Raw genomic sequence first — 26,325 nt, 5'->3', positions numbered from 1 at the left:
CCCGGGCACCCCGCGCCCCTCCCACCGCCCCGCAGCCCGCGGGGTCCCGGCGTCCCCGCTCCGGCCGCGCATTCCCCCACTGCCTCCGCACGTCTCCTCCTCCTCCTCCTCCTTCTCCTCCTCCGGGCCCCGCACACCCCTACCCCGGCACAGCCCTGCCCTGCTCTGCCCACCGGCAGCCGAGCACAGGTAAGCACCGGGGCGGCCGCTCCGCTGAGCCGCTTTCCCTTCGCTTCTTAGGGACGGGGGCACTTTCCCCGGGAGGAGACAAAGGCTGCGGGGATCCCGTCACCGCCGCCTCCGGGTAGCGACGGGGTCTGGGGGCGGCGTGGACAGCGCCGGTGCTGGAGCGGGGTCCCGGAGCCGCCCCCGTTGTCACCGCGCTGGAGGAGCGATCCCGGCTCTGGGGCTCCCCCGAGTCCCGGCTCCGTTTCGCGGTGCTGAGCGCTGCCCCGCCAGGCGGCTCTGCCCGTCTCGGCTCCGGACCGAGGCGCGGTTCCCCCCGCCGGGAGCCGCTGAGCGCCCGCGCCGCTGCGCGAAGTGGCCGAGGGGCGAAGGAGCCGTTCCCTCCGTGGCATTGTGTGTTCGTGTTCCCCGAGCGCCCGCGGGTTGTTCTCTGCGTTTCTTGCCTTGCTAAAAGTGAGATCTTGGTTGTGAATTAAATCAATTTGGCATCGGTTAATGGCTCGTTGCGGCCGGCAATTCATCATGTGGGGTTTAAGTGACGTTTCTCCGATTCACACCTGGAGCCTCCATGGAAATGGTTCTGTGTTTCCATCTCCTCTCCTTTGCAGAAGGAGGCATTCGTCCCACGCGTTCGGGTTCAGAGTGAGAATGACACGGAGAGGAGGAATGCTGCGAGCGCAGCCCGGTGCTGTGCTGCTCGGGGACACGTCGCGGTGAGGACGGGGCCAGACCTTAGAATCACAGAATGGTTCAGGCTGGAAAAGAGCTCTAAGATCGAGTCCAACCCCAACCCGTCCGCCCCGTGCCCGCTCTAAGCGCTAGGGCTGCCCTTTCCTTGAGCACCTCCCGGGACGGTGACTCCACTCCTCCCCGTGCCAGCGCCTCGGTCTGCCCCTCTTTCCCCGTCCCAGCGGCGGCTGCTTTCCAGTTGGGTGAGCAATGACCTCTGCTATTGACCGCGTCTCATTTGTCACCGGGCATTGTGCGTGAAGCCGGAGAGTCCTCTCCGCTGCGCTGACAGCAAGCGACTATATCTCAGATGCTAATCTCAGGCTCATTGCTATTTTAATCTCATTATTGGGCAGAGGAGCCTCTGTTTGATAGCGGGTCGCCTGTGATGGCTGTGTCAGCCGCTCCGTGAGGTCCCGGGGGGGGAGCAGAGCAGAGGGTACTGCATATTCATTCAAACCACTTCAAAACAGCGGCTCTGTCCCCGGGGCCGCGCTCCCTGCTCCGAGGGATGCACTCTGTGGGTAGGCACAAGGGAACGGGGGCACAGCTGTGCTTGGGCTGGGATCACCTGGGCAGCAAACCCCAGTCCCAGCCCTTAACTAGTGGGGAATGAGGAACATTTGGAGTGGTCACTGAACGCGGGTTGCCTCGGGGAGGTGTTTTGTGGAGCTGCTGCTGAACGCCCTGCAAGCTTCAGTCTGTGCCCTGTCTCTTGTTTCAGGCTGGAGGGGCTCTGAGCACTGATGGAGCTGTGGGTGTCCCTGCTCATTGCAGGGGGGTTGGACCAGGCGGCCTTTGGGGTCCCTTCCAACCCAAACCATTCTGTGATTTTCACACCGCCGCTTGCAATCAGTGCACAGAGCAAACGTGGCTGTGGTCCTCCCAGCAGCAGAGCGCTCTTTGGTGATGAAGCAACAATTGAAAGGAAAACAGGTGTTTCAGAGGGTGGTGGTGGGACTCACCCAGCCTGGATATCTGCAGAAGGAGCACGTCTCCCAGTCAGGAGGGATGAGGAAGATGTGAAGTCAGATGAACGTGAGAGGTAGGTTGGGAGGAGAGGTGACAATGGATACAGGCAACCTGCAAAAGGAGGACAGCTTTGACCCAAAAGAACAGCGAGCTGGGGACTTGGCGGCTCTGTCGTCCCGAGGATGCGGGAGCAGCAGAAGTTATCCTTTATAAAGTGAGCGTGCAAGAAATGCTGGAGATGAGGAAAGTGATATTACGTGTGCCCAGGGGAGGAAAAGAAAAGAGTGCATTTAAGATTTCCCATCTGCTTTTGGAGACCCTAGAAAGCTGGGGGGACCCCTGTGAAACGGGAGGGTCTCTTGGCAGATCGTGTATGAAGCTTCCCAGCATTTGCCTCCAGAAACAGAAAACCAGATGGAATGAGACCCAGCAGGGAAGGGAAATCTCATTTATCTGCACAATGCCATCCTCCTGGCTCCAGCCAGCTCTCTGCACGGCGCCTACCATGGAGCCTACCCTCACCATTCTGCTCCAGGCCTTCCCAAGCCAATCCATCACCATTGGCTCCTTCTTTCCAGGGAGCCTGGCACACGAAGCTGGGTTTATTGTCCGTCATCTGTGCTGCACATGCACATACACACAACACTTGTGTAGATGAACACACGCTTTGTCTATTGCTGCAGCTTGGGGTTGTCTGGAGTCCAGGAAATCTTTATGCCCCGCTGCCAACGTCTGAGCTTATCAGAGCCAAGGAGAAACGTGTCCCAGATTACGTGCTTGGGTCTGGCTGGGTTCAGCTCTTGAGCGTACAGACTGCATCATCCGTGGTCTGGAGTGATAAAGGAACTTGATATTCTACATGTTTGGGTTCTGGTGTTCTGTTCCTCTGTGCTGTGACATGAAGAACATGGGTGACAAGCTAAAGCCAAGGCAGTCAGGTGTCATGGCTTCAGTCAGACGTCTGAATGAACGTATGCAGTGAATGAACCATTGCAGCAGTGGTGGTGTTAGAGCCTTTTTTCCCACACCAGGGTGACAGAGATGCATTTACAGGGAGAAAACATACCTGAGTTCCTGTGTACCCATTCAGTCCACGTCTGCCTTGCAGGATTACAAGCTGAGAGCAGAGTAATAGTAATTCTTCTACCTGTGAGTCCAGAGAAAGAGGCTGCCCACGGGGAAGTTACCCAAGATGCCAAACAACGTAATCTCTCTTACAGGGTTCTGACCATCCGCTACTAACCCAAAATAGATCAGAAGTATTGGCTGAGAGACAGCTCTGCAACTCGTTCATCAGCCCTGAGCCTGCACCCCAGGTAGCTCCAAGGCCTTATCTTTGCTTTACACATTTTCTCGTCAATAGGCAGATTTGCTACCTCGAGAAGTAGGTGGCTGATAATCCTGGGGGTACACAAAGGAAGTGCAAGCGTTGGCTGAAGCAACGAGGACGCAGATCTGGTGCTGGGGAGAGCTGCAGGAGCAGTCAGCTTGGCGAGCGCTTGGGCTGTTCCCTTTATTGAAGTAGCATCCCTAAGAAGAGGATGAGTTTTGGACTTGACACAACATCCACGTTTATTTCTAACATAGGAAATTCTGCCCCAGGTAAGACGTCTTTGGCAGAACAGGTGCATCAACAGCGAGAACACTGCCGTGCTCTGCATCCCCCATGCCCTGGGCTGGTTTCTGTCGTGGAGTGGGGTCCTGAGAGAGGAGTGGCACTCGAACTGAGGAGGCAGCGTCACAGCACCGAGCTGCTCTCTGGCTCCTGCTGGAAAGCAGAATTGTGGCTGATGCGTCTGTCAGGTTCATTATCAAAGGGCCCGTGTCTGTGAGCGAGACTGAAGGCACTGCCTTCCATTCTCTTTGCACTTATTCTCTCCTCCTGGCGTTTTGCCTATAGATGAAAAGGTAAGATGCTGTCTCCAGCTCTCTGGGTTGTTCTGTGATGCCTTGATCCAGCTGGTTTGCTCCGGTTCTTACAGAAAAAATCCCTCAAAAAGACAAAGGCTGCAGATGCAGGGTTTGGGTTTTGCTTGGCTGCTATCTGTTACACTGGTGTGAAGCAGGAACTTGAGGTGCTTTGATAATACATGTAGCTGTCAGTCTGGTTTTCCTTTGTCCCAGGTAGCTGCCAATAAAATGCTATTCCGCCTGCAGGAAATGAGCTGCCCAGCACCTCCTGGGTCAGCCCTCACCTCGCACTTTGTGGGCTTTGTGGCCGGTGGAAGGATCTGCTTTTCACACCCCCATTGAAGGAAAGCCTCCTGTGCTGCCTGCTTCTTGCCAGAGGAGATACGGGCTGAAAGTTTGCATCCAGTCTCTAAGCAATAGCAGAGAGGCATCACGGAAAGGCAGAATCTGCTGATGCGTAGTTGAGCAGACTTAGCTGCTCCCCTTCACAGGTGACATCGAGCAGCGGAGCACCTGGAGGAAGGAGCACAAGCCATTGCAATTAGGCAGCAAAGCGGTTCACTTGGTGAACAGACCTATGGATATTAGCTGCAGCTGAGGCCTGGGGTGCAGGAAGGGTTGATGGAGGGTGTTGAATGAAGAGCTGTGGCTGTAATTTTGTGACCGTATTTCTCAGATTAATGTCAGTTTTTCTGGTGTTCTGTGTCACTGGGAACTAACTCCAGCTTTAAGCATGCCTTCGTGCTGCCCAGATTGAGAGGGACGGTCCAAGAAAGCTACCCAAAAGTGAAAGGCTTGCTAGAAATGCTCGGCCTTCTGTTGGAAAGGGCAGGGAGAGGGCTACCTAATAAGAGAAGTCTCTAACCAGTGCAGCGTCCCAAAGCCACAACTCATAACACAAACACAGGGATGAAAAAAGACCCTTGAAAATACTCCACTGAAGTAGAGTGGATGAGGATGCTCTGCAGCGCTTACTGAGAGTCTTGGTCTCGATGTTCTTTGGACTTAAATTACCCTCCCCGTGCCAGTGTCACCTGGTGGGGCGAGGTGAAGTGACTTTGCAGGCTCAGGGAGAGCAAGTGGGACAAGCTAGAGGACACTCAGCCTGCCATCCCGACCCTTGAGCAGCATCCCCTGCTCTGCTGGCAGCAGCAGATTCGGTTTTCTGCCAAACTGCAGAGATACACCACGAAACATTCGGCGTTTTCTCTTTCCTTGAGCGCTTTCAGGCAGCGTGCACGTCCACGCCTTGAGCTGCTTGGAGCCCTTGCTTGTTGCTGGTCCTGCGAAGCCACCATCTGCCTCCGGTTCTGTTCGTCTTGACATCTTCATTGCAAGGAAACCAGCTGTGCTGGGGGCCGCTGCCAGGCAGGCTGAGGATGCCAACGTGGCAGCCAAGTGCCCCAGCCGACAGCTGGTGCTGTGCAGCCCTCAGATGGCAGGCAGTGAGTGGGAGGGCAGGGGGCTGCTCAGCAATCAAAGGGAAGTGTCCTGCTGATTGATGGCCCTCATTTGCACATGAAACTGGGACCTCTTATCCCTGCAGGCCCTGCACGTGTGTCTCAGCTGCTGTAAGCGTGGCTGGCACTGGAGATAACCAAGGAGGGAAGAACTCTCTTCCAACCTTTTTCAGATGATGTCTAGATATCTTAAGTGTTGTCGTCTGAGTTGCCCTCGGTTTGAATTTTGGTCGCCTTTACGGCTCCTAGAAGTTGGTTGCTTCATTTGTGTTGTCGCTCTTGGTTTTAATTGCAGGTGACGCAGACCCCCCAGGATTATGGCAGCTTCTTCCACCTTCTTCTCTCCGTCTCTTTTCCTGTGTGTGCTGGTTCTTACTGACTTCACCTTTGCAGTCTCCTTGGACACTGACATGAAGCTCAAAAATGAGAACAACAACCAGCTTCAAAACCAAGAGACGTGGCCTCGGCAGCCCAGGAGTGGGCACCACCACAAGCATGGCTTGGCCAAGAAAGGGAGGGTCCTTGCCCTGCCTGCTAGAGGGCAACCAGCTGGGGAAGAGGCCCTCCGAGCGGGTAGCGGAGCTCCAGCCATGGAAGAGCTGATGCCACTGGGCCAGCCAGCAGCGCTGAAACAGGATAAGGACAAAGACAAGGATAAGGTTAAGGATAAGGATAAGGATGTGTTCCTGGGCTTTGAGCTCCCACACGCTGAGCGGGAGAACCAGTCCCCTGGGTCTGAGAGAGGAAAGAAGCAGAACCGAGAGCAGCGACGGCACAGCCGCAGGGACAGGCTGAAACACCACAGAGGTATGACAGGACCAAGGGGAAAAGGTGTCAGACTAAAAGAGATTTAGACTGGATATAAGGGAGAAGTTTTTTACAGTAGAGGTGGTGAGGCACCGGCACAGGCTGCCCAGAGAGGTGGTGCAGGCAGCCAAGGTCAGGCTGGAGGGGCTCTGAGCACTGATGGAGCTGTGGGTGTCCCTGCTCATTGCAGGGGATGGACCAGGCGGCCTTTAGGGTCCCTTCCAACTCAATGCATTCTATGATTTGAGCTCCAAGGGAAGCTGAGGCTGTTGGCTCCCTTGTGTGAGGGCAAGAAGATGCAGCTGTGGTTGAGCCCACATGGGTGTGCAGAGAGCGTGGGGTGTGTGCCTGCTCTGGGGAGAAATCTGCCAAACAAAAGAGGCACAAGAAAAAAGGGAACACCAGAACTGGAGGTTTATACTGCTGGCTGCAATTTTCTGCAAATGACCTTGTTTGCCTTATAGGGGAGAGCTCTGGAAGTTCCTAGGACTAGAGGGGTTGGTTTGGGGTGGCCCACTTTGTTGTTGTTTTGTTTTGTTTTGTTTTTAAAGGAAGTGGTTCAATTTAGGATGAAAAATATCCAAGCCATGCTCAGTCTCTCCACTGACTTCAAAACATGACCAGAACTGGAAATAATAATTAAAAAAGCCTACTTAGCTTGAAGATCAATTTATTTTCATCACAGCTTGTGTTCTTCTACGTTTATGGCAAACAATGAAAAATATAGCTTTGGCACATGTGAAATTGCACTCGTTACATTACAGCGTTGTTAGCAATGTTGCTAAGAGTTCTTGACCGGGACTGCTTCCCTTTGCAGGTCAAGCTGTGGGTGTGTGTCCCTGCGGTACCATGTGCTCACAGCAGTAAATCTTTAGAGCTCTTAAAGCCAGGCACTCTGTGTCGGATCTGCACCCTTTGACGAGCTGGGTGTCAGTCTCTCTGCCTTCCAGCTATCACTCCTCCCTGCATCAGTAAGAAGAGCTCTTGTTGTTTTCTCAGGGGACTGACTGAACAACTCACATTAAGCAATATAGAAAGAGCACGCAACAAAGCTGGCTTGAGGCCTTAATTGCAGACTGCAAAACAGGCCCGGTACCTTTGGCTTAAGCTAATGTCTATATTGAAATTAATTATTTGCAAAAAACATGGATCAAGCTGTGAAGTTATTTGTATTTCAAGTTAGGGAGGTTCTGACTTGAGGTGGATAGAAATTACCCACTCTTAAAATGATGTAAGGATGTGTTTCAGGAATTTGCAGCAGCTTTAAAAATGGTTAAGCAGAGGCATTTTGCGTTCCTAAGTCCAGTCAACAAGGATTGTTCCCAAAACAATTGGCTTGCTACACCTATAGCTTCAAGAAATGTTGGAGATTTGCATTTTCCTTAGGAATAAATCCATTGATTCTTAAGCAAGAGAAATACAGAACTGCACCTTCTTGTGTGACTTCAGTGTAAGAATTGACGTGCAGATAGCGTGGGCTTGATTTACACTGGTCTCAACAGCAGCTCAGGGTGGTAGAAAACGAGGCAGTGGCTGGATGGAAGCAAAGATTCCTTTAATTCACGTTTTTCCACCTCATTGCTCTCTTCAAATACCTGAAAGGTGATTGCAGTGAGAGCGGGGCTGGTCTCTTCTCACTGGTGACAGGACAAGGGGAAATGGCCTCAAGTTGCGCCAGGGGAGGTTTAGGTTGGAGATCAGGAAAAACTTCTTTCCAGAAAGGGTTGCTAAGCACTGGAACAGGCTCCCCAGGGAGGTGGTGGAGTCAGCATCCCTGAATGTGTTTAAAAACCGTTTGGATGTGGTGCTCGGGGACATGATTTAGCAGTGGGTTGTTAGAGTTAGAGCAGTATGGTTAGGTTGCGGTTGGACTTGATGGTCTTGACGGTCTTTTCCAACCTGAGCAATTCTGTGAAAGGGATGACAAAGCTCACGCTGCTGTACCTGCTGTCCTCTGCAGGGAAGACTCCTGCTGTGGGGCCGAGCTCCCTGTACAAGAAACCTGAAAGCTTCGAGCAGCAGTTTCAAAACCTCCAGGCAGAGGAAGCGACCAGCCCAACTCCCACCGTGCTTCTCTTCACTGCACTGGATCTCGTCGTTTCCACAGAAGAGCCTCCTGTTCTTCCAGCCACGTCGCCGCGGTCACAGGTAAAGAGACCACTGGTAACTGCACTGTACCTCTGATACAGACAGCAATCTCCTGCAGCTAAGGTCCAGTTTCTTCTTTTTCAGTTAGAGGTAAGTGCTTGCCTAACACCGAAGCCCTCCCTCAGAAGCAGCCCTCTATCTTGGAGGCACTCCAAAAGCTGTTCCTTCAGTCCCTTCTCTTCCCTGCCCTCCTTCTCCCTTAGCTAGCCATCTTCACTCAGCTTCGAGGAGCAGAGAGGTGGTAGTAGCCCTTGGCTGGAGAGGCAGCGTGTTCTAATGCTCCTTGCTGGCTTTTCTGCCCCACAAAGAAGCAGTGAAAGCTTTCCTCTTCACTTCAGCTGGGACAAGAGAAAGGTCTTCCTTTCTAAGCATGAGATGCTAAGAATCCTCAGTGGACAAGGTGGGGGTGAGGGGTGGGGAAGTATGAAGCCTTAAGGTCTGAAAGCATGAGGAAAATTGACAAATGCTTCAGTGTCACTACAGAAATGTAATCCATTGTCTCTTTGGTGTCTTGTGGTTTGCAGGCCCGCCTCAGGCAAGATGGGGATGTGATGCCCACCCTAGATATGGCACTCTTTGACTGGACAGATTATGAGGACCTCAAACCAGAAATGTGGCCTTCAGCTAAAAAGAAAGGTGCTAAACTCAGACTGTTGTGCTCTCCATCCTCTTTCCTAAAAGTCATTCTTGGCCTATGGTTAGTGTTAGTGTTGACAGATGTGCTGAGGGATATGAGATCACAGTAGTTGGGAAAGAGAGAAAAAGCTGATTGTAGTTATGCTCTGTTTCAGCACGTTTCTCATTTTGGATGGGTTGGAGGCAAAGGAGTTTGAGGGCAAAGGAAAAATGATTAGATGGAGGGCTGAGAAGTAGAGATGAGACTAAACTATAAGGGTTCAGAGCTCAAACTCCTGAAGTTCGGGGCTTTTTTCACCCTAGTTTTCCAAATATAAACTCTAGTGTGATATTTTCTACCAGCATCAATTCTTTTCCACAGAGAAACGCCGCAGTAAGAGCTCCAACGGTGGAAACGAAACCTCATCAGCAGAAGGAGAGCCGTGTGACCATCACCTTGACTGTCTCCCAGGTCAGGATCAGCCTGATTAACAATGGCGTGTTTAGAAATGGTTGAAATCCAGCCCAAGTTCCACTATAAGTATCCTGATTCTAATGCTGTTCGAAAATGGTATGCAGAAGGAAGTTCAGAGTTAATGTCTGTAAGACAGAGCTGTCGTAGTTCTAGCAGGGGCTAAATCTGCTGTGCTCACCCGTGCTCTTCTGTTGCAGGCTCTTGCTGTGACTTGCGTGAGCACCTCTGCAAACCACACAATCGAGGCCTTAACAACAAGTGCTACGATGACTGTATGTGCACAGAAGGTGAGTTCAGCTCCTTGCTCCCTTGCTTCCTGCTATCTTAATAGCTGGCTGAGTTGACTGGGAACAGTGTTTGCAGACAACCCCCTCTTAGCCTTTCCTTGACACCGACTCGCAATGTGACCAATGAGTCATCTGGGATATCTTGTTTTCACTCTTGAAAAAAAGAATCTTGATATCAATCTGACAGAAGAAGCCACCGTAAATAAGCAACTCAATGGGGCTTTGAAGTCCCACACGCTATGACATTGTACTACTAGCCTTGCTTCACATTACTTTACGCCCAGTATGGCTTTTCTGAGTTAATTTCAAATGAATATGTAGCAATTTAGTAGGTGTGGGCAGGACACAGGCTTCTGTTTCTTAAAACCATTTCTGGAGAATCCACAGCAGCCCTTCGTAGACAGTCACATTACGAAGATGTTGAAAAGCACTCTTCCAGTCTGAACACGTTCAAGATCAGCTCCAGGCACCGGGTCTTGTCTGCCAGAACAAAACTGGCTGCCCAGTTTAGTGACCTGTGTTTCAGTACCCAGCGACTCTGACCAGGTCATGCACCCACTTCACCCAGTTAAACCGACCGCTCTCCTAGATTTGTAATGTTAAATGATAGTTTTCACCTTGAGTGTGTCATGCAACACTTGAAGGCCCTCATCAGTGAGGATGTTGTGACAGATTAGCCCAGAAAAAAAGTCCTTCTGCAAGCCTAATGAACGCTGCCTCCAGCCCTGCTTTCTGTTTAGGCTAGTTGTATGTTGATGCCAAATATGCATCCTCTAAAGAAATCCCCAGAGGTACAGGGTCCGGATAAGACAGATAAGATGTTTAGATAAGGGCAGAGCTCTGATCTTGTGTGCTCTCTTCCTGGGAGGCCTAACTGCCCTGGGGGGGGGGCTGGTAATGAGGGGCAGAAACCCAGCTTCAAGGTAGCCTGGTCTCAGCATAGCCCAGGGACATGCACTCCAAAATGCTGCTCAGTGACCTGTGACATTGGATGGGTCTCCTGTGTACGCGTTCTCAAGGACAGCTTATGGGCTGCCTCATTATTGCAGCTATAAATCCTCAGCTTCCCCCACTGGAGGTGCTGGCACTGTTGCTATCTGTTGTCTGCTCTGGAAGTAAAAAGAGTTTCAGTTTCGAGGATGATCAAATTAGTTCTTGGCAAGAACTGCAATAACCAGATCCTGGACTATTGAAAATCAAGGCTTTTGTGCGAATTGCTTGCACGTAGGCTTTCCTCCATCTGGCCCACCTACATCGGCGTTCTGGTGCAACAAAGTCAGACAATAGAATCATAGAATGGCTTAGGTTGGAGGGGACCTTAAAGATCATTGAGCTCCAACGCCCTGCTGTGGGCTGGTTGCCCCCCACCAGCTCAGGCTGCCCAGGCCCCATCCAACCCAGCCTTGGGCATCTCCAGGGATGGGACAAGCACCTCCAGGGATAGGGACAAGCATGACAAAGTCAGTCAGTACCAGAAACCGATGAGTTAACCTGACCAGAGGCTCCCATTGCCTTCCACTGCCGTGGGAGACTGAAGTACTGAATGTACTGAAGGGTTCTTTTTACAAATAAAATACCTTTTTTTTTTTTTTTTCTCCCTCTAAGTTTTTATCAATGCTATCTCTGATAGCTTCCTTCAGACCCTGCACTTCTACCATCCAAAATAGGGAACCTGAAGGAGATGAGCAGTGAGCTTTGGATCAGACCTCCCAGTAACAGCATTTCAGTCTCTTCCCTCCTCTCCTGAAGCTTCAGAGAAATAAATAGCAAGGGGAGCTCCCCAGCCATCGGTGCTGCACATTATGTCTGTAGTAATTTCCCGATGGAGAGATCACTTAGACAGTAATGAGAAGTAACAGGGGGAAACCAAGCAGGGCTTCCATAAAATCGCTGGAAACAATTGGGATAATTCATTGGTATTTCAAAAAGCCAATGAGGCCTTCTGCCAGAGCCGATGAATCCCAGACCAGAACAGTGAGCCAAGCAGAATAGCAGGGCCCAGAAAGCAATATGCCCTGCCCATGTCAGGCATTTGTCTGCCACCTCATTTGACACAGCTCAGGCTTTCCAATACTGGGACTGGCCCCACCGCTGCAGGTTCTGTCATGAGCTAAGGCCGGGAGCTAAGTGTTCAGTGTTACTGCTGTAATGAGCCATGGCCTTACCCTCTCACCACGCCTGTTGTTTGTTGTTGTTGTTTTACAGGGCTACGCTGTTATGCCAAATTCCACCGGAACCGAAGAGTGACCCGAAGGAAAGGGCGCTGCGTGGAGCCTGAGTCGGCCAATGGAGAGCAGGGATCGTTCATTAACATTTAGGAGGGTGGGACTTTGTCTCCTGCCTGGATGGTCGGTAGCTGGGGTCAAACTGCCTACATCTTGCAGTGAGGATTAGAGGAAAAAGTCAAGCAAATGATTGAAGTTGCAGGCCAGGCTCCAAGAAAACGGAGGCTGGCGTTAACTCTAGAGTGGTCTCAGCCTTTTCCATACCAGGACTGCGTTCCTCCTCCCTTCCCTCACTACTTTCCTGTCCTTGATCCGGGTCCCCCTCTCCCAGTTAGTTGGAGATGATCGTGATTGCCAGTCTGATGGCAAGGCATGGAAGATCCTTCAGGTCAAGAGGGATAGGAGCTTAAGCTTTCCCTCTCAATAGTTGAGAAGAAAGGTAGACACTCCTCAAGGGTCAGAGGTTCTTAGAGAATCCAAAGCTTGTAGGGTGACAAAGAAGGCAAAGATGATAGCAGGAATCTGGCTGCCTGGGTGAGGAGGGACCCTCTGACACGGCTCTCTTTCTCCCCTTTGTTCACTGCTACAGGCTGATATTCCCTAGCAGTTACACACTACCACTTCCTACCTGTCTTCTTTGAGACTATTCACTCCCACTCCTTCCCTTCTCTCTTGCTCCCATAGAACAACCTGGTTTCTGCAAGGATGTGGCAAGACATCCCAGCCTGCAGCTCTCACTCGTTAGTTATCCTGCCAAGTCTCTTCTTTCTAATGATTATTTTTAGGAGCTTTCTGGGGAAGTGATAGTTTTCCTAGTGAGCCAAAAACAAAGTTTTTGGTAACAGGAGATAGGGACAGGCTGTTCCATTGTAGTAAATCCTGTGACATGTTGCATGTGTGTTTCCACGACGTGTAAATAAAGCTATGATAGATCTCCTTTGTGCAACTCTTCTGCTTCTTCAGCTGCACCTGAGGATGGGCCAGGAGCCAGGAGGGCCTAGAGGAGAAGAAATAGTAATCCTGGTGCTTTGGTCAGAATCCTCTTTACGCTGCTTCCCTAAACCCTACTGTGTTCCGTTAGGGTAGGCAAATCCCCATTCTGCACTGTTTCTGTGGTAGTGTCACCCCACGTTGTGTATTCACTCAGGTGCTCCTTGGCAGAATGCTTTGTGCCTCTGATATGATGGCTGCCCAGTCATGACTACAGCGGTACGCTCTGACCCACATACGCCTGTACTGCTAGGAGATGCACAGAGGAATTTGGAGAGGAGGGTTTAGGCAAAGCCTGACACTCATCTGGCCATAGCTATTCAGATTTCTACTTACAGCATGACAATCTCAGCTCAAAAATTAGGAGTAAGGAACGGTGGCTTGGCTACAGCTCTATGCTGTGGCAGCAGGGATGCAGTTTGTTAACCCAGAGTGAGAAATGCAGCCCCTCCCTCAGCACAGATGCAGAACAGTAGGTGGTACTGCCAGTGCTATTGTGAGTGAAAGCATAAAGGGAAAAAGGCTTTAATTGATCACAGTCAATTGCAGAGCTCTCAAATCCTGGTCCGTGTGACAGCAATAAGAACCACATGCACAGTCTTTTATCAAAGCCAGGTTTTGATATCATGGTGCTTTCTGCTATTGGAGCTGAGGTCTGTGTTGGAACAGTGCAACTGAAAGAAAGCTGGAAATTTTGCAGGGATTTTTATCCTTGATGATGCAGGTATTCATTGCCCCATGTCCTTCTAGGATTCAGGGCAGCGTTTTGAACAAGACCTTGTTGCAAATCACGTGCAGTGAAAGCATGATGAATTTTAAGCCAGAGCTTTTAGACTTCAACGGGGGACCCTTTGCTTTCTCTGCTTTGGGTCTGCTATTAACTCTGAATATAGAGAACAGCTGATTCTTAATTGGTGGGATTAGTTAAACGTCTAAGGACAGTGAAAATGGAGTTAATTATAACAAATTGAGCCACGGGATTATTGGTCTGATTGCTCAGATTGGAATTTCAGAAAGAGAGCTCGTGACTGAGGCTCGTTCTTCCTGAATCAAACCGTGATGCTGAGGAGGTGAAGCAGAAAGGGCGAGCAGTGGAACGTGAGCACGCTGCACAGCCACAGCAGCGCGAACAGAATCAGGCAACCTGATTGATGTGTCTGCCAGATCTATTCTTGACTTCACGGCCGCAGTGCAAACGAAAGCTGTTGAGTAAATAACGTGCCAAGATGTAGAACGCGAGATCAGCCCGTGACATAAAACCCAGCGGCAATGTTTGTGCAAGTCCAACCCACTTCTGAATGCAGGAAAGCTTTTTAGTGCCGCTCTGCTGTCTCAGCAGCACGACAGCAGGGGCAGTGATGGTACCACTAGGTTACATTTAGCAAATTTCCCTTCCTTCCATCTCCCAGTTGCAATGCAGTCAGTGACAGTTGTGCCTTTGGGGACATTAGCTCTGAATGAGGCAGAGGGAGACAAACGCCAAGCAAGTCTTGTTAGATGTGTTCTTCACAATGGATTGTTTGAGAAACTCAAATTAAGAATTCACACAAACTCAGCTTCTCTCCTGCCCTCAGAGAGCTTAATCCAGAGCCCTTGGAAGATTTGTCTGTTGTCTTGAAAGGACTTTGGGCCAGGCCCAAAACAGCAACAGCGGGGCTCTGTAGAATAATTTTGAAAGTTAATTGCAGTGCACGCATTCAAGTAAGGTGAGTGACAGAGTCCCACCCAAAGTCCTGCTCTGCAGCTACTGTTTTTAGCAGCCTCACAATGAGTCTGAGGTGTATACATCATTTCAAAGCACTTCTCCAAGGGTGAGAATCATTAGACATGGAAAAGAGAGGACAGAGTGCTGATTTGACATAATCATCTCAGCAGCTGCCTGCTGCCGAATGTGAATGCTGTTGAGTGTGTTAGGGATGTAGCTGGCAGTTGCCAAAATGATGGCTGCAAGGGAGACAAGGAGGGGAAGCACAAATTAAAACACTTGGGAATCATTATCTCTCAGGTCTGTAATAGTCTGCATTCATTTTTGCTGGGGGGTGTTTTACTGAAACCCTCTCTTCCCCCCTCCTCTGGTAATTACCCTGTTGTCAATCCATGGGGTGTGAAAGTGCTTCAATTTCAATCCCATGCTATACTAAATTGTTCTGTCTGTGCCAGGCAGACTCTGCTACATAAAGAAAACATTGCTTTCACGTCTATTTTTTTTCATCTGGAAGAATGAGGGCTATTTTGTTCTTTGAATGTTCTGAGTATCGCACGATCCCCATAAACTCATTTATGATATGTCCATTCATTTTCTAGAGCGTCAGTGAATCTTGAGGAGTAATCCGTCAATTATACGATAACATCTCCAGTTAGATTTTGGAAAAGCACAGGAGTAGTTCTTTTTTTTTTGCTGAGATTAGAAAGGAATTTTTAGTTTTAACTTTCAAGATACCACATGAATGCAACCCTCCCCACTCCCCAAATCATCTTGCTGTATGTTTTGCAGTGAGCTTTGTCCCCAGCACTGCAAAACGTCTTCAGTGTCCTCTTCAATCCAAATAATGCTTCTGCTTGCTGATTTTCCCCTGAGACCTAAATAGGAGTTTGCAGAGCCAGGACAACTTCTATATGCCCTTCCTCACTGCTTATTCAGAAAGTCTCTATTGGTAATAAACGCATTTGTGCAGAGCTGATGCTTTCATTGCTCTTGGCTCTGCAGGCAGGACACAACTTAAAGACACCATGGCAGCTGGACTCATTAGTTACCTTCGAACTAGACCCCAAGTGAGTGACAAGAAGAGCAGAACTATGAGCAGTGAGCTTGCCTTTATCTCTGTGGGACAAGTAAGTAGAGCAGGAGCAACTGTATCATTGCTTACCCTTCCCCACAGAACTGCTATCGCCTTGCCCACCGAAGGTACAGCGTCCTGAAGATGCAAAAGAAAGCATTTCTGCCTTATTAGCCCCACTTTTATTCTGCCAGGAAGGGAATCAGCTGTGTATTAGGTATTTACTTGATTTGTGCAAGACATACTACCAAAATCTTTCACGGAAAGCAGCTAATTGCTAGATATTAATCACAGTGAGCTGAACTCACTTGGACCAGTCTAGTTAAGAAAATCTCTGTATCCTATTTCCAGTCTCTGGGGTTGTCTGCTTCTCCCTGCAGTCTTTAACTTGCTGCTTATCTTTCTCACCATGTTTGTGATGCTTTGAGCTATCAGGCCTAGGGAAGGGAACAGAGGCAGCAGGTTACACGGAGAGGCAATTTACAAGGTACAAGCAAAGCAAAGCAGACATAAAAAACAACCAAGCTCTAGATCTGATAGGTGTGAGAGATGTGCAAATGCATCATGTCTATCATAGCTCTCATTGTTTTCATATCCATGAGATCATTAAGGCATTTCTAAGTCCCCTGAGTCCATGACATACAAGCCCAGAATATAATAAACAGGGCTGAATTAATTGTACAATACATTGATGAACAAAATGAAGTAAAGCACTTTCATTGTACAAGGGGAAATGAATGCTTTGCATTGAACAGCAGTCACATCAATCCAAATTACGGCTCACACTGCATAAATGATAATGAGACTGCCTGTCTCACTCAGACCAAATGAGAATGCTGGAAGGAGCAAAGACAGCCACATACTGCTGCATCTAAACAGTGCTTATAAACTGGGCTACAGTGGAATTTCTCATTAAAATAAACCCTATTCCTTTGCTAGATACCTATCGCAACGGAAGGGCGTCCCTATCACAGTTTGTACCCAAACACTGAGCTAGCAATACAGATATTCAGTATCTCTTCACATATTTTCAGATGTCAAATCTTCTCTTTGCCATTTAGGGTAAAATCCAGTTCCTGACGTCACTCAATTAGCATCGATCCATTTTGATACCACTACTTCTGTGAATAGAAGCAGGGCTTCCCTGCAGGACACAGAAATGGAAATGAAATCCCAGCTGATGTGGCAGTGCATGGGTTATATTTCCATCTTTCATCTGGTAAGGTGTCACAATCGAGGATTTCTGGGAGGACATTTTTATTAATGTTTTCAACTACACCGTGAGCCAGTTTGCTGCTGCTGCTTCTGCTTAGCAATTCAATGATCGTGTGACTTGGGCATTCAATACTTTGCCGTGGGAGATCTTCAGAAAGAGTGCCTACCTGCATCCAACAGGACTTAGGATGCAATGAGGGACAGGACAGCTAGAGACTTCCCTATTTAGAGGCAGGTGCACAAATGGCCTATTTGTGGCTCGTTTGAGAATGTGTGAGTTCAGATTCCATACTGCAGATGACCCTTGTACACAACCTTGCACTGCGCTGCTTGAACTGGAAATGGGACGGAAGGGTGACTCACACGTTTCCACATCCAGCTTCTGCAGTGAACTTCTGACTCCTCTCTCACTCTTAGTGGCCCCGTCTTAAAAATAAATTACAGGAAAGCAACTGACCCAGTAAAATGTCATGGTCTTACTCTGCAGACGGGTCACGCATACACTGGGCAAGGAAGGTTGGAGAGGATCACCCTTACTTCTTGGTTCTGCTATCCCATTGCCATATGTGGGGAGGAGACTGCTGTTATGAACGGGGCAGGAAAAGAATTTATGTCTGTACAGTGTGGGTTTTGGTTGGTCGTTTACTTAACAACTTCCCCAGCTCTAAAATTGGAAAAGTTTTCAGAGCAAGAGGTGAAGAAGTCCCAATTCAGAATCATAGGCTCATTAAGGTTGGAAAAGAGCTCTGGGATCACCAAGTCCAACCCATCCCACCCCACTGTGCCCACTGCCCACGTCCCTCAGTGCCACATCTCCACACTGAACACCTGCTGGGATGGTGACCCCACCGCCTCCCTGGGCAGCCTGTGCCAGCACATCACCACCCCTTCTGAGGAGAATTTGTCCCTAATATCAACCTGCACCTGCCCTGGTGTGACTTAAGGCCATACTTTCTGGTCCTATCACTGTTAAATGGAGCAGGGGCTGAACCCACCTCGCCACGACCTCCTTCCAGGAGCTGTAGAGAGCAATGAGCTCTCTTCCCCAGCCTGACCCATCCCATTCCCTCAGCCACTCCCCATGGGACTGTGTTCCAGACCCTTCTCAGCTCCGTTCCCTTCTCTGGACGTGCTCCAGATCCTCCATGTCTTTCTTGCCCAGCGTTTCACACAACCGGACGCCTGGGATAACCACCACCCACTCCCACTGAGGTTCCCCCCACACCGGGATCCACCCCCGGGGCAGGGCGCTGAGGGAGGCGGTGTCCCGGCTGCTCCCTCCCCTGGGCGGCCCTGGGGAGCGGCCCCACGGTGGGAGTCACGGGGCGGGCGGGCCGCTGCCATGGAGCTGCCTGCGGTCAGCCTCAAGGTAGGGGGGCGGGGGGCAGAGCTGCCGTGGGGCGAGGTCGGTGGGCTGGGAGAAGGGGGAGCGGGTCCCCTCTCAGGGGGGTCGGCGTTGCGCCTGGTCTTGAGCTTGTTGCCTGGTGAGGAGGTGTGGGGGGTTTCTGAGAAGTCGTTATTTCTGCCTTTTGTGAGTTTTTTTGGAGCGGTTGTCGCTCAAGTGGCCCCGGAGTGGCGCGGCCCTGAGGGTCTATACAGACCAATAGAAACTGCTTTTTCTGTTTTTATTTTTATTTTTGGGGGGGAGAGGAGGGGGTGTTGAGTAGGGGAAATCGTAAACTTCCGTGCGATATTTGGTGGGGAAAGGGGAAATAAGGGACTTCCGAAGTTACATGTTAACTTCAGGAAGGAGCAGTTCCTTGCAGTGAGGCTGAACCCCCCCCCCATTGCTTTTCACATTGCTCTTGTGGCTGAGGCCTTCCCTGGTACCAGATACTTTCCTCTGTTTTTCCTCCATTTATCATATTTTCAGGGCCTTCTAGGACTTCGTGCCGCTTGTTTTCCAGTTTCCCTACTGGGATTTTGGGTGCGCTGTTGAAAACATCACAGATCGCATTGGGTTCGGCTGCTCTTGGTTTACACATCAAGCTGCTGTGGTTGCAGCTTGCTATAGGAAGGCTTGCGTGTGGCTGTGCTAAATGAAATCTGGGAGTTCATATAAGCATGTTTTCCCTTCTTATTAGCTTGCTAAGAGAAGAGACTTCCCGTTTGTGAGGCAGGTACACAAATAGCTTTTTCAAGGCCTGACTTGTGGGTTATATTCGCAGTCACGGAACTGTAGGGGTTGGAAGGGATCTCTGGAGGTTATGAATCCAACCCCACGCTAAGCAAGCTCCCAACTGCAGGTTGCACGGGAGGGTGTGCGGGTGGATCTTGAATATCTCCAGAGGAGGAGACTCCACCACCTCCCTGGGCAGCCTGTCCCAGTGCTCCATCACTCTGGCAGTAAAGATGTTTTTTATTACATCCTGGAAAGCAGCTGATGTTTTGCTCTGACGAATTTTAGCTATTATGCGGTTCCCAGTGTGCTAGAAAGATTAAAAGGTGTTACGTTCTCCTTTTTTTTTTTTACTTTGTTTATTTTTGTGTCTTTCTTTCTTTGTTTTTCCCCATGCGAAAACAACAGTGAAAAAAAAAATGACATCAAATTAAAAAATCTGCCAGTGAAATGCATGCTCCACTATGGGAGGTGCTGATGGAGGAGCTGAAAAAATACGCTTCTTGAATGGATGAGTCCCCACAACATAACTAAAATGATGCATTTCCTCCCTGGTTTTGGGTAACCATTCTTAAATCTCTTCCTGGGTAAGACACATCTTGACCTGGCCAAACTGTTCTCAGCATTAGGAAGTACCTTTTGTAAAGTCCTGGTGAGGGTGGTGAGGCCCTGGAACAGGTTACCCAGAGACGTTGTGGATGCCCCATCCCTGGAGGCATTCAGGGTCAGCTTGGGTGGGTCCTGGGCAGCCTGAGCTGGTGGTTGGCAGCCCTGCTGATGGCAGGGCATTGGAACTGGATGATCTTTAAGGTCCCCTCCCACCTAAGTCATGCTGTGTTCTGGGACTCAAGGGCTGCAGTGCAGTGAGTTAATAATTGTTTCACATCTTCGTGCTGTCCTTGAGTCGTGGCCTGCTGCTATAAAACACGACACAAAGGTTGGCAAGGTTCTTATTCAGAGAGGGACTGGGAATAACACACTTCCACTGTGCGTTGGCATTAACTGCTTACAGTTTCTCTGAGATCAGAAGGATGAACCCAGTGACAGAAGTAGAAAACTTCCAAAAACCTGCATGACTGAGCAGTGTTTGTGCTAAAACGTAGCAATGTCTCAGCCTTGAGATCCCTCTTTAAACCACATGCAGAACTGTAAAATTAGTATAGCAGGCCTTGACCTACAGTAGATGTGGAATTCACTCGTGGAGCAGCATCTACTGGCTCAGCTCTGGTAGTACAAACTTACACACTCAACAAAGTGTGGAAAGCAGCATCACCTTATTTTTGCAGTGAGTGCTTGACAGCTGGGATTATTGCAATAGCTATGCTGAGCCCTGAAATATCAACTTTGCTCAAGCTTGGAAAACGCCCTAAAATGAATATGCCTGAAAACAGATGTTTTGTTCTTGGGTGTTTTTACGTGCTAGCTCTGGAATCATAGAATAATTTTGATTGGAAGAGACCTCTGTATGTCACCTAGTCCAGCCTCCTGCTCAAAGCAAAGCTGACTTGAAAGGTAGATCAAATAGATCAGTTCAGAGGGTCGGAAACTCCTTTGGAGATTATCTAGTGCAACCCCCCTGCTAAAGCAGGCACCCCAGAGAAGGTTGCAGAGGAAAGTGTCCAGGTGGGTTTTGAATATCTCCAGAGAAGGAGAATGAGTTCCTGTTCCAAAGAACTCCTAAAAAAGCAATGTATTCTCTTCCTAGGTATGGATATATCCCCCAGAACAGATGGGAATAAATTCTTCTGTCTCACCAGGAGGCTGCCTGCAAATTATCTCACGTAATGACTGCAGCTTTAAATAATGTTTTTCATTAACACTCCGTTTTCTGTGTTAAAGCACACCGAGACCATCAGCCAATTCCATGGTGCCCTGAAGAGCTGTCAGATAACTCAGACTAATAGCTCGGAAGGAAATGCCTTGTTTTTCTTTCCACAGCCCCCTGGATTATCAGCCCTTACTTACCTGACTTTATGCTGGTGATGGAGCCTGCTTCATAATTTAATAACTGCAATATTGATCTAGACAGCTTAAAAAAAAAAAAAAAAACACACCCTGCATAATTATATTAACTGCTGAGCCTTGAGGGGTCTTGTGAGTGCGTAACGTGCAATTAAATACTACCTAATTAAGAATTTCCCTGATGTTGTGATCGTCTCTTGGGTAAATGCTATTTGCATGTCTCCATTCTTATCCAAGAACATCTTGTATTTTCCTGATTAGCAGTTTCTGCCCGGTCTCTGCGGTGCAGTGTGGGAGGAGGGGAAGCGGCGGGTGGTGCTGAAGCATTTTGTAGGCTTTCATGAGCAATTAAAAAAAAAATCATTATTAAAAACCTGTTTGAACAGCGTTTGAAGTTCAGACAGTCTATGCTGAATGCTCAGCAGATGTGCTGGGGTACTGCAGTGGAACAAGAGCTTTATCTTATGGTAAGACAGTTACGTTGTGATATCTTGGCTGCACAGTCCAAGCCATTGCAGATGCATCGCTCCTTCTGATTTCCTGGTACTCACATCACAGCTTCATGAGTTATTAATTTTCTTGAAGCAACAAGTTCTGTGTGAAGTTGGAGTGGGGGTAGATGTTTTGAGTCAATAAACATAGCGGTATTTGGCTTGTGGCTAGTTGGCTTTTTGGTATTTGGCTAGTGGCTTCGCTGGAGGTGAAAAGAGCAGTGTACCATGGCAAGATTGGGTTTTTAGGTTCCTAGAAGATGGCTTCAGGTCTGTTAATATTGGAGTAAGGGTAGGCCACAGGTTGGAAGGAGGCAAAGGGGAATTCACTGAGGACTACGGCAAAATGCTGGGAGCTGCAGTCATGGCTATGGACTTCTTGGCGGTGGGATACCAGATTGGTCATGTATGAACTGTGCTAGCATGGTGTGAATCAGATTGTCTGGCTTTCAGTACGAACTCTTCTGGAGTTCCAAAATCAATAACACATTTAGAAAAGATTTAAGTGGGCCCTGAATCATCTGTCAACAGCGATGATGGCAGTAATGAATGACTGTAGTGGAGCACCACAGGAAATACTCAGCAATAGAAGCAGAGAAAAATGGTTTTGTCTTTGCTGGCCCAGTTGCTAGGGCAGCTTTTTGCACTGGTTCATGGGTCCAGGGCACACTCCCACTCTGTCTCATGGAGGTGAGATAGTGTCATTTTATGTCGATTCTCCCACAGTTTTCCTAATTGCTGACCTGTTTTCCTCTCTGTTTTTCCATAGGCCATCATTCTGGTACACTGGCTGCTCACAATGTGGTGAGTGATTTTTAACTGGCCTGGCTTGAGAAGGGGATAGTCCTTCAAACTAGGAATGGGATGTTCTTGGGGAATCAGCACTCCCTGTTCATGCCTGTGTGCAAGGACATCCTAAGTCCAAGAGTTTGTATGGGAGCAGGGATAAATGCAAACACTGCTGCAGCCTCCTTGTGAACTTGGGTTGGGTTTTTTGTCTTGTTTGGCAGGGGATGCATGAATAACTCGTTTCCAGCCTCCTATGCTTGGGGGAATTTCAGTGTCCTTGCAGTGGGGATCTGGGCCATTGTGCAGCGGGATTCCCTTGATGCCATCGTGATGGTGAGTGTGAGGGTATTTGCCTCTACCAGACTGCTCAGGGAGAGGGTGGAGGGCAGAAAAGCTCCTTTGAATCAGTGATGATCTTCAGCTACTCCCAGTGCAGCAGTAAACAAGTCAAACTCCATTTAATTTTTTTTTTGTCTCCCCAAGAGAGCCTGGCTTCTACTTAAGCACTATAAACTGTGGTGAGAAGCATTCTCTATCCATTATTTTGCTTCTCAGGGGTAAGACATACTTGATTCTTATTTTCTGCCTGCTGTTGTCACTTTTAATGCCAGAGGAGGACTCCAAGCATTTAATATGCTTGAGGTAGAGGTGCTTTATAAGCCCCTTCTTTGATCATTAAAGAAATTGGCAAGCATAAATAAACAACCTTGGAACATACTAGTAGAAGGCATCCAGCAGATGTGAAGAAAAAGCATGATGTAAGAGATCATACACTTAGGAATCTCTATTTGCCTGGGGGCCGTGTCATGGGTTAGCATTGTATTATACAGAGGTAAAAGCATAATTGTGTGAACACTGATCTTCTAGCAGATAGAGCGTATAACTGGCTATTTCTCCTGGTAGTTAATCCCTCATTCAGTTCATGTCCTGTTCTCTCTTTCCAGTTCCTGACCGGCCTGTTGCTCACAGTCCTCACAGACATCATTCACATCTCTATCTACTACCCTTTACATAGTTATCTCATTGACGTGAAGCGTTTCAGTATGGGCATGGCCATCTTCAGCCTCCTCCTGAAACCTGGATCCTGCTACTTTGTGTATCGAATGTACCGGGAGCGTGGAGGAGAATACGTCTTCAACATCGGTAGGATGCTTCCTCTGCATCATTGTGGGCCACATCCTCTGGTGTTAGAGAAGCCTGCCTTCCACTTTGTACCCTTCCGCCTCAGCCTTGTGCAGCTGGATTCTGCCCCTCTTTCCCAGGAGGAGGATGGCCTCTCTCTTTGGCACGTCTGTCCTGCTGAGCCTTAGGCATTAAATTTGCACTCTTCCTCTCTTCCCTTGCAGACCTGGAGTCCTCATCTGACAGCCATTTTGCCTACAATGGTATTGATGCCACTGCTGTCACTCTTACTCAGTTAACTCAGGTTTTTCCTCTCTTCCACTTCATGCATGTTGTGCACTTCTTGGAAGCCATTGGGTGCCCCTCTCACTTTGCCAACCTTCTCTTTTCCTTCTATGGGAAAGTAAAGGCATCATTTACTGTCTACCTGGATTATACCTGAGAGGGAAGGGTGGATTTCTAACTCCACACTTCATGTCCTAGCTATCTTGATTGACTTCTGTTTCGTTACCTGGGAGATGGGACTGATGTTTACCTTGTGCTGCTTTGCTTGGAGGCACTCATTTTTCCTCCAGGTTGTAGTTGCTGCAGCCTTGCCAGAGAGAGGGGTGCTATGGTTGGGTATTCTGTCAGCTTCTTTGCCAGGCATTCCTGGTGCTAGTTCATACTGGGGCAGCTGCCAGAGATTGTTTGCTGTGTGGGAGTTCATCCTGGCAAAACCAGCTGCCTGGTACAGTTATCTTTTTCTTTCCTAAGGCTGTGTAGGACGAAGGACGGTATAACTGGCACTACAGTGTTTGAAAGCTGCTACTTAGACTGCACTGGTGCTAGCAAAGAAGATGAGGTTTCTTGTGAAAAGAGATGGATACTTGTAGAGAAGGAGAGGCTGTCAGAGGAAAACAGCGGCGTCAGGGTGTTGTTTGCATCTCATGAAAGGAGAATGTGGACGTTTTCTCCATCAGCTGCTTGTGCAAATGCCAGGCAGATCTCTCTCAGCTGGCCTGTGTGCCATGTTTATGCCTGTTTTTATTAGCTGCTTACTCTACTTGTAACTGGGATTTGACATCTGTATCCTATAGAAAGTGTTGGTGAGATATTCCCCCTTCTTACCATGCATTCCAGCACAGGCATGCTGTCAGACTCTTCCCAGGCACAAGTTGGAATTCAGTCACTTAGTATTTTCCTCTCCTGAGATGTCTTTCTCACAACATTTTCAGTACAAACCACGTGCTGTTGTTTTCTGTTCAATGTGGCTGACAAATTTTCTCTTTTCCTACTAACTGGCATTTTTCTTTTGAACTGAATTGTGATTTTCCTGGTCCTCTGTGTTGTCTTTTTTTTTTTTTTTTTTTTAAATAAAAGCTGTCTTCATTGCTTGGCAGCATCCTTGCTGCATAAAACAAGCCTGTCATGGTTTGGGACCCAACTTTGATTCAGATTTGCTTTCTAGCCATAGATAGACCTACAGATAGAGAGCTCTCCGTGCACATTTTGTCTCTCCTTTCCCTGCTGATGCCCTGGACAGTAACGTGACTTTGTACCATTTGCAAGTTGTTCATAGTGCAATTAGGAGCACTGCTGCATCCAAGTTTAGTGCCATGGCATGGCATAGCTGGGTTGTTGGGAAGAGTGGCTCACAAACGAATCATGCACTTGAGATGGCCATAGTTCCTGCTTGCTTCTGTTTGTTGCAAGGTATATTGATTTTTTTTTTCCTCACTAGATTTCATAAACTTGATATTGCTGAAATATGCTATTACAGCAGTCTGTTATGCTGCTGTACATTACTGCAAGTTCTGTTTTCCAACCAGCCGTGTGGCTAAGAGCGTTTCTCAGGGAATGAAGGGATGTGTTCAAATGTACCTCAGTTATTTTGCCATCGCTGGAAGGATGAGTTTTCTTACCTCCTGCTTGTAAAGTGGGTGTCACAGAACACAGGTGCTGGGGAGCTGGTAGAGCAGCTAATGTGGCATGCTCCTGAACTTTTGGTTTCTTCTGGGGGATTCAGTCTTTTGTGCTTGGTTGTTTTGTTTTTTGTTTTTTTCAAGCTTGTTCTCTTCCTGTTCAGGTCTCAACCATGCAGGCCGGGATCGCAGTGCCTATGAGACAATTGACCAGCAGGATGCCTCTCCACAGTGGCCTGACTCAAGCAAGACAGCTCAGCATCCATATTGAGGCCCTTGTGTGCAGCAGAATGGACACCTCCCTCACCCAGTCCGGCCTTACGCTCCTCCCATGTCTGTTCCAATGAAACAAGACCTGCTACTGAGCAAACAGGAGAGGATCTGACTTGACTTTTCTTTTGCTTTCCTGAAGATTAGGCAGAGGAGTTCTTGGAATGAGTCCAGAAGATCTCAGATGACTTTAAGCACTGTGACTCTTTGTGATTTCAATACTCTGCTTTCCTCTCTCCCCCTGAATCCCTCCCCTGTATGTGCAAGTGGATGCACCTTCTGCATTCTTCCAAGTCTTGTATTGTGCATCCTCTCTATTGTAAGTAAGGGAGATGTACAAAATATTCCTGGGCAAGCTCTCTTTAACAAGCTTATGGACTACCCCTAAAACAACACAGTTTAGCCTGTTTTCTTGCTGATACATTTCCAGGAAACATCTGAGACTTCTTGAGGGTTTTTGATGGTGTTTTTTAATTAAGATTTATGGCCATAACTCCCTGTGGTAGCTGTGGTGGTTTACACGCAGCTAGGGTTGATGTAAAATGTACTTACTGGGCCAGGGAGCATTCATTGATGCTTTTATGAAAGTTACGTGTCCTTCAGGATAGTGAAAATGGCTGGTAAATGTTGATTACATATGCTCTGTGCCTTGAAATGTCCTTTTGCCTTCAGCTGCCTGTCTTAATAGAACTTGAAGTGTTATACTTTTCTAAGAAAACTATAAAATGAACACAGTTGTTCTGTGTTAGAAAAAGAATTACACTGGTCACCCATGTTTCATTTGAAAATGTAGCTATTCCTGAGGATCTGGGGCTGTAGACTGGGAGAGTTACTATGGGGCAAGATCTGCAAGGCTTTGATGGCTTTGTTG

General features: G+C 48.6%; 2 protein-coding genes across 6 annotated transcripts in view; both read left to right on the top strand.

Annotated features, from left to right (window-relative positions):
* DRAXIN (dorsal inhibitory axon guidance protein) overlaps positions 1-12,752 on the top strand; it is a 13,649-nt gene extending 897 nt beyond the window's left edge. Inside the window, exons 1-7 of one of the 2 annotated variants that reach the window (XM_021374676.1) lie at positions 24-189; positions 5,554-6,065; positions 8,026-8,213; positions 8,738-8,849; positions 9,211-9,300; positions 9,501-9,590; positions 11,796-12,752. In XM_021374676.1, coding sequence (XP_021230351.1) covers positions 5,576-6,065; positions 8,026-8,213; positions 8,738-8,849; positions 9,211-9,300; positions 9,501-9,590; positions 11,796-11,908 — 1,083 coding nt within the window. In that variant the 5' untranslated portion in view covers positions 24-189; positions 5,554-5,575 and the 3' untranslated portion in view covers positions 11,909-12,752. Of the gene's footprint in view, positions 1-23; positions 190-5,553; positions 6,066-8,025; positions 8,214-8,737; positions 8,850-9,210; positions 9,301-9,500; positions 9,591-11,795 lie in introns of those variants that run through there. The other variant, XM_021374677.1, reaches the window with a different exon arrangement.
* On the top strand, positions 18,021-26,211 carry AGTRAP (angiotensin II receptor associated protein). 4 transcript variants are annotated; one of them, XM_021417662.1, is made up of 7 exons: positions 18,023-18,166; positions 20,622-20,697; positions 22,139-22,173; positions 22,380-22,491; positions 23,103-23,301; positions 23,505-23,543; positions 25,349-26,211. In XM_021417662.1, the coding sequence occupies exons 3-7, from the start codon at positions 22,169-22,171 to the stop codon at positions 25,453-25,455; spliced, it is 462 nt and encodes a 153-aa protein (XP_021273337.1). In that variant the 5' UTR covers positions 18,023-18,166; positions 20,622-20,697; positions 22,139-22,168; the 3' UTR covers positions 25,456-26,211. The 4 variants fall into 4 exon arrangements, with proteins under 4 accessions (XP_021273335.1, XP_021273337.1, XP_021273334.1 ...); XM_021417660.1 differs by lacking the exons at positions 20,622-20,697; positions 25,349-26,211 and adding an exon at positions 24,731-24,940 and having other exon boundaries at positions 18,021-18,166; XM_021417659.1 differs by lacking the exon at positions 20,622-20,697 and having other exon boundaries at positions 18,028-18,166.

The sequence above is a fragment of the Numida meleagris genome, chromosome 20 (genome assembly GCF_002078875.1).
Source record: "Numida meleagris isolate 19003 breed g44 Domestic line chromosome 20, NumMel1.0, whole genome shotgun sequence".
NCBI lineage: Eukaryota > Metazoa > Chordata > Aves > Galliformes > Numididae > Numida > Numida meleagris.
This window is presented reverse-complemented; position numbering and strand designations above follow the sequence as displayed.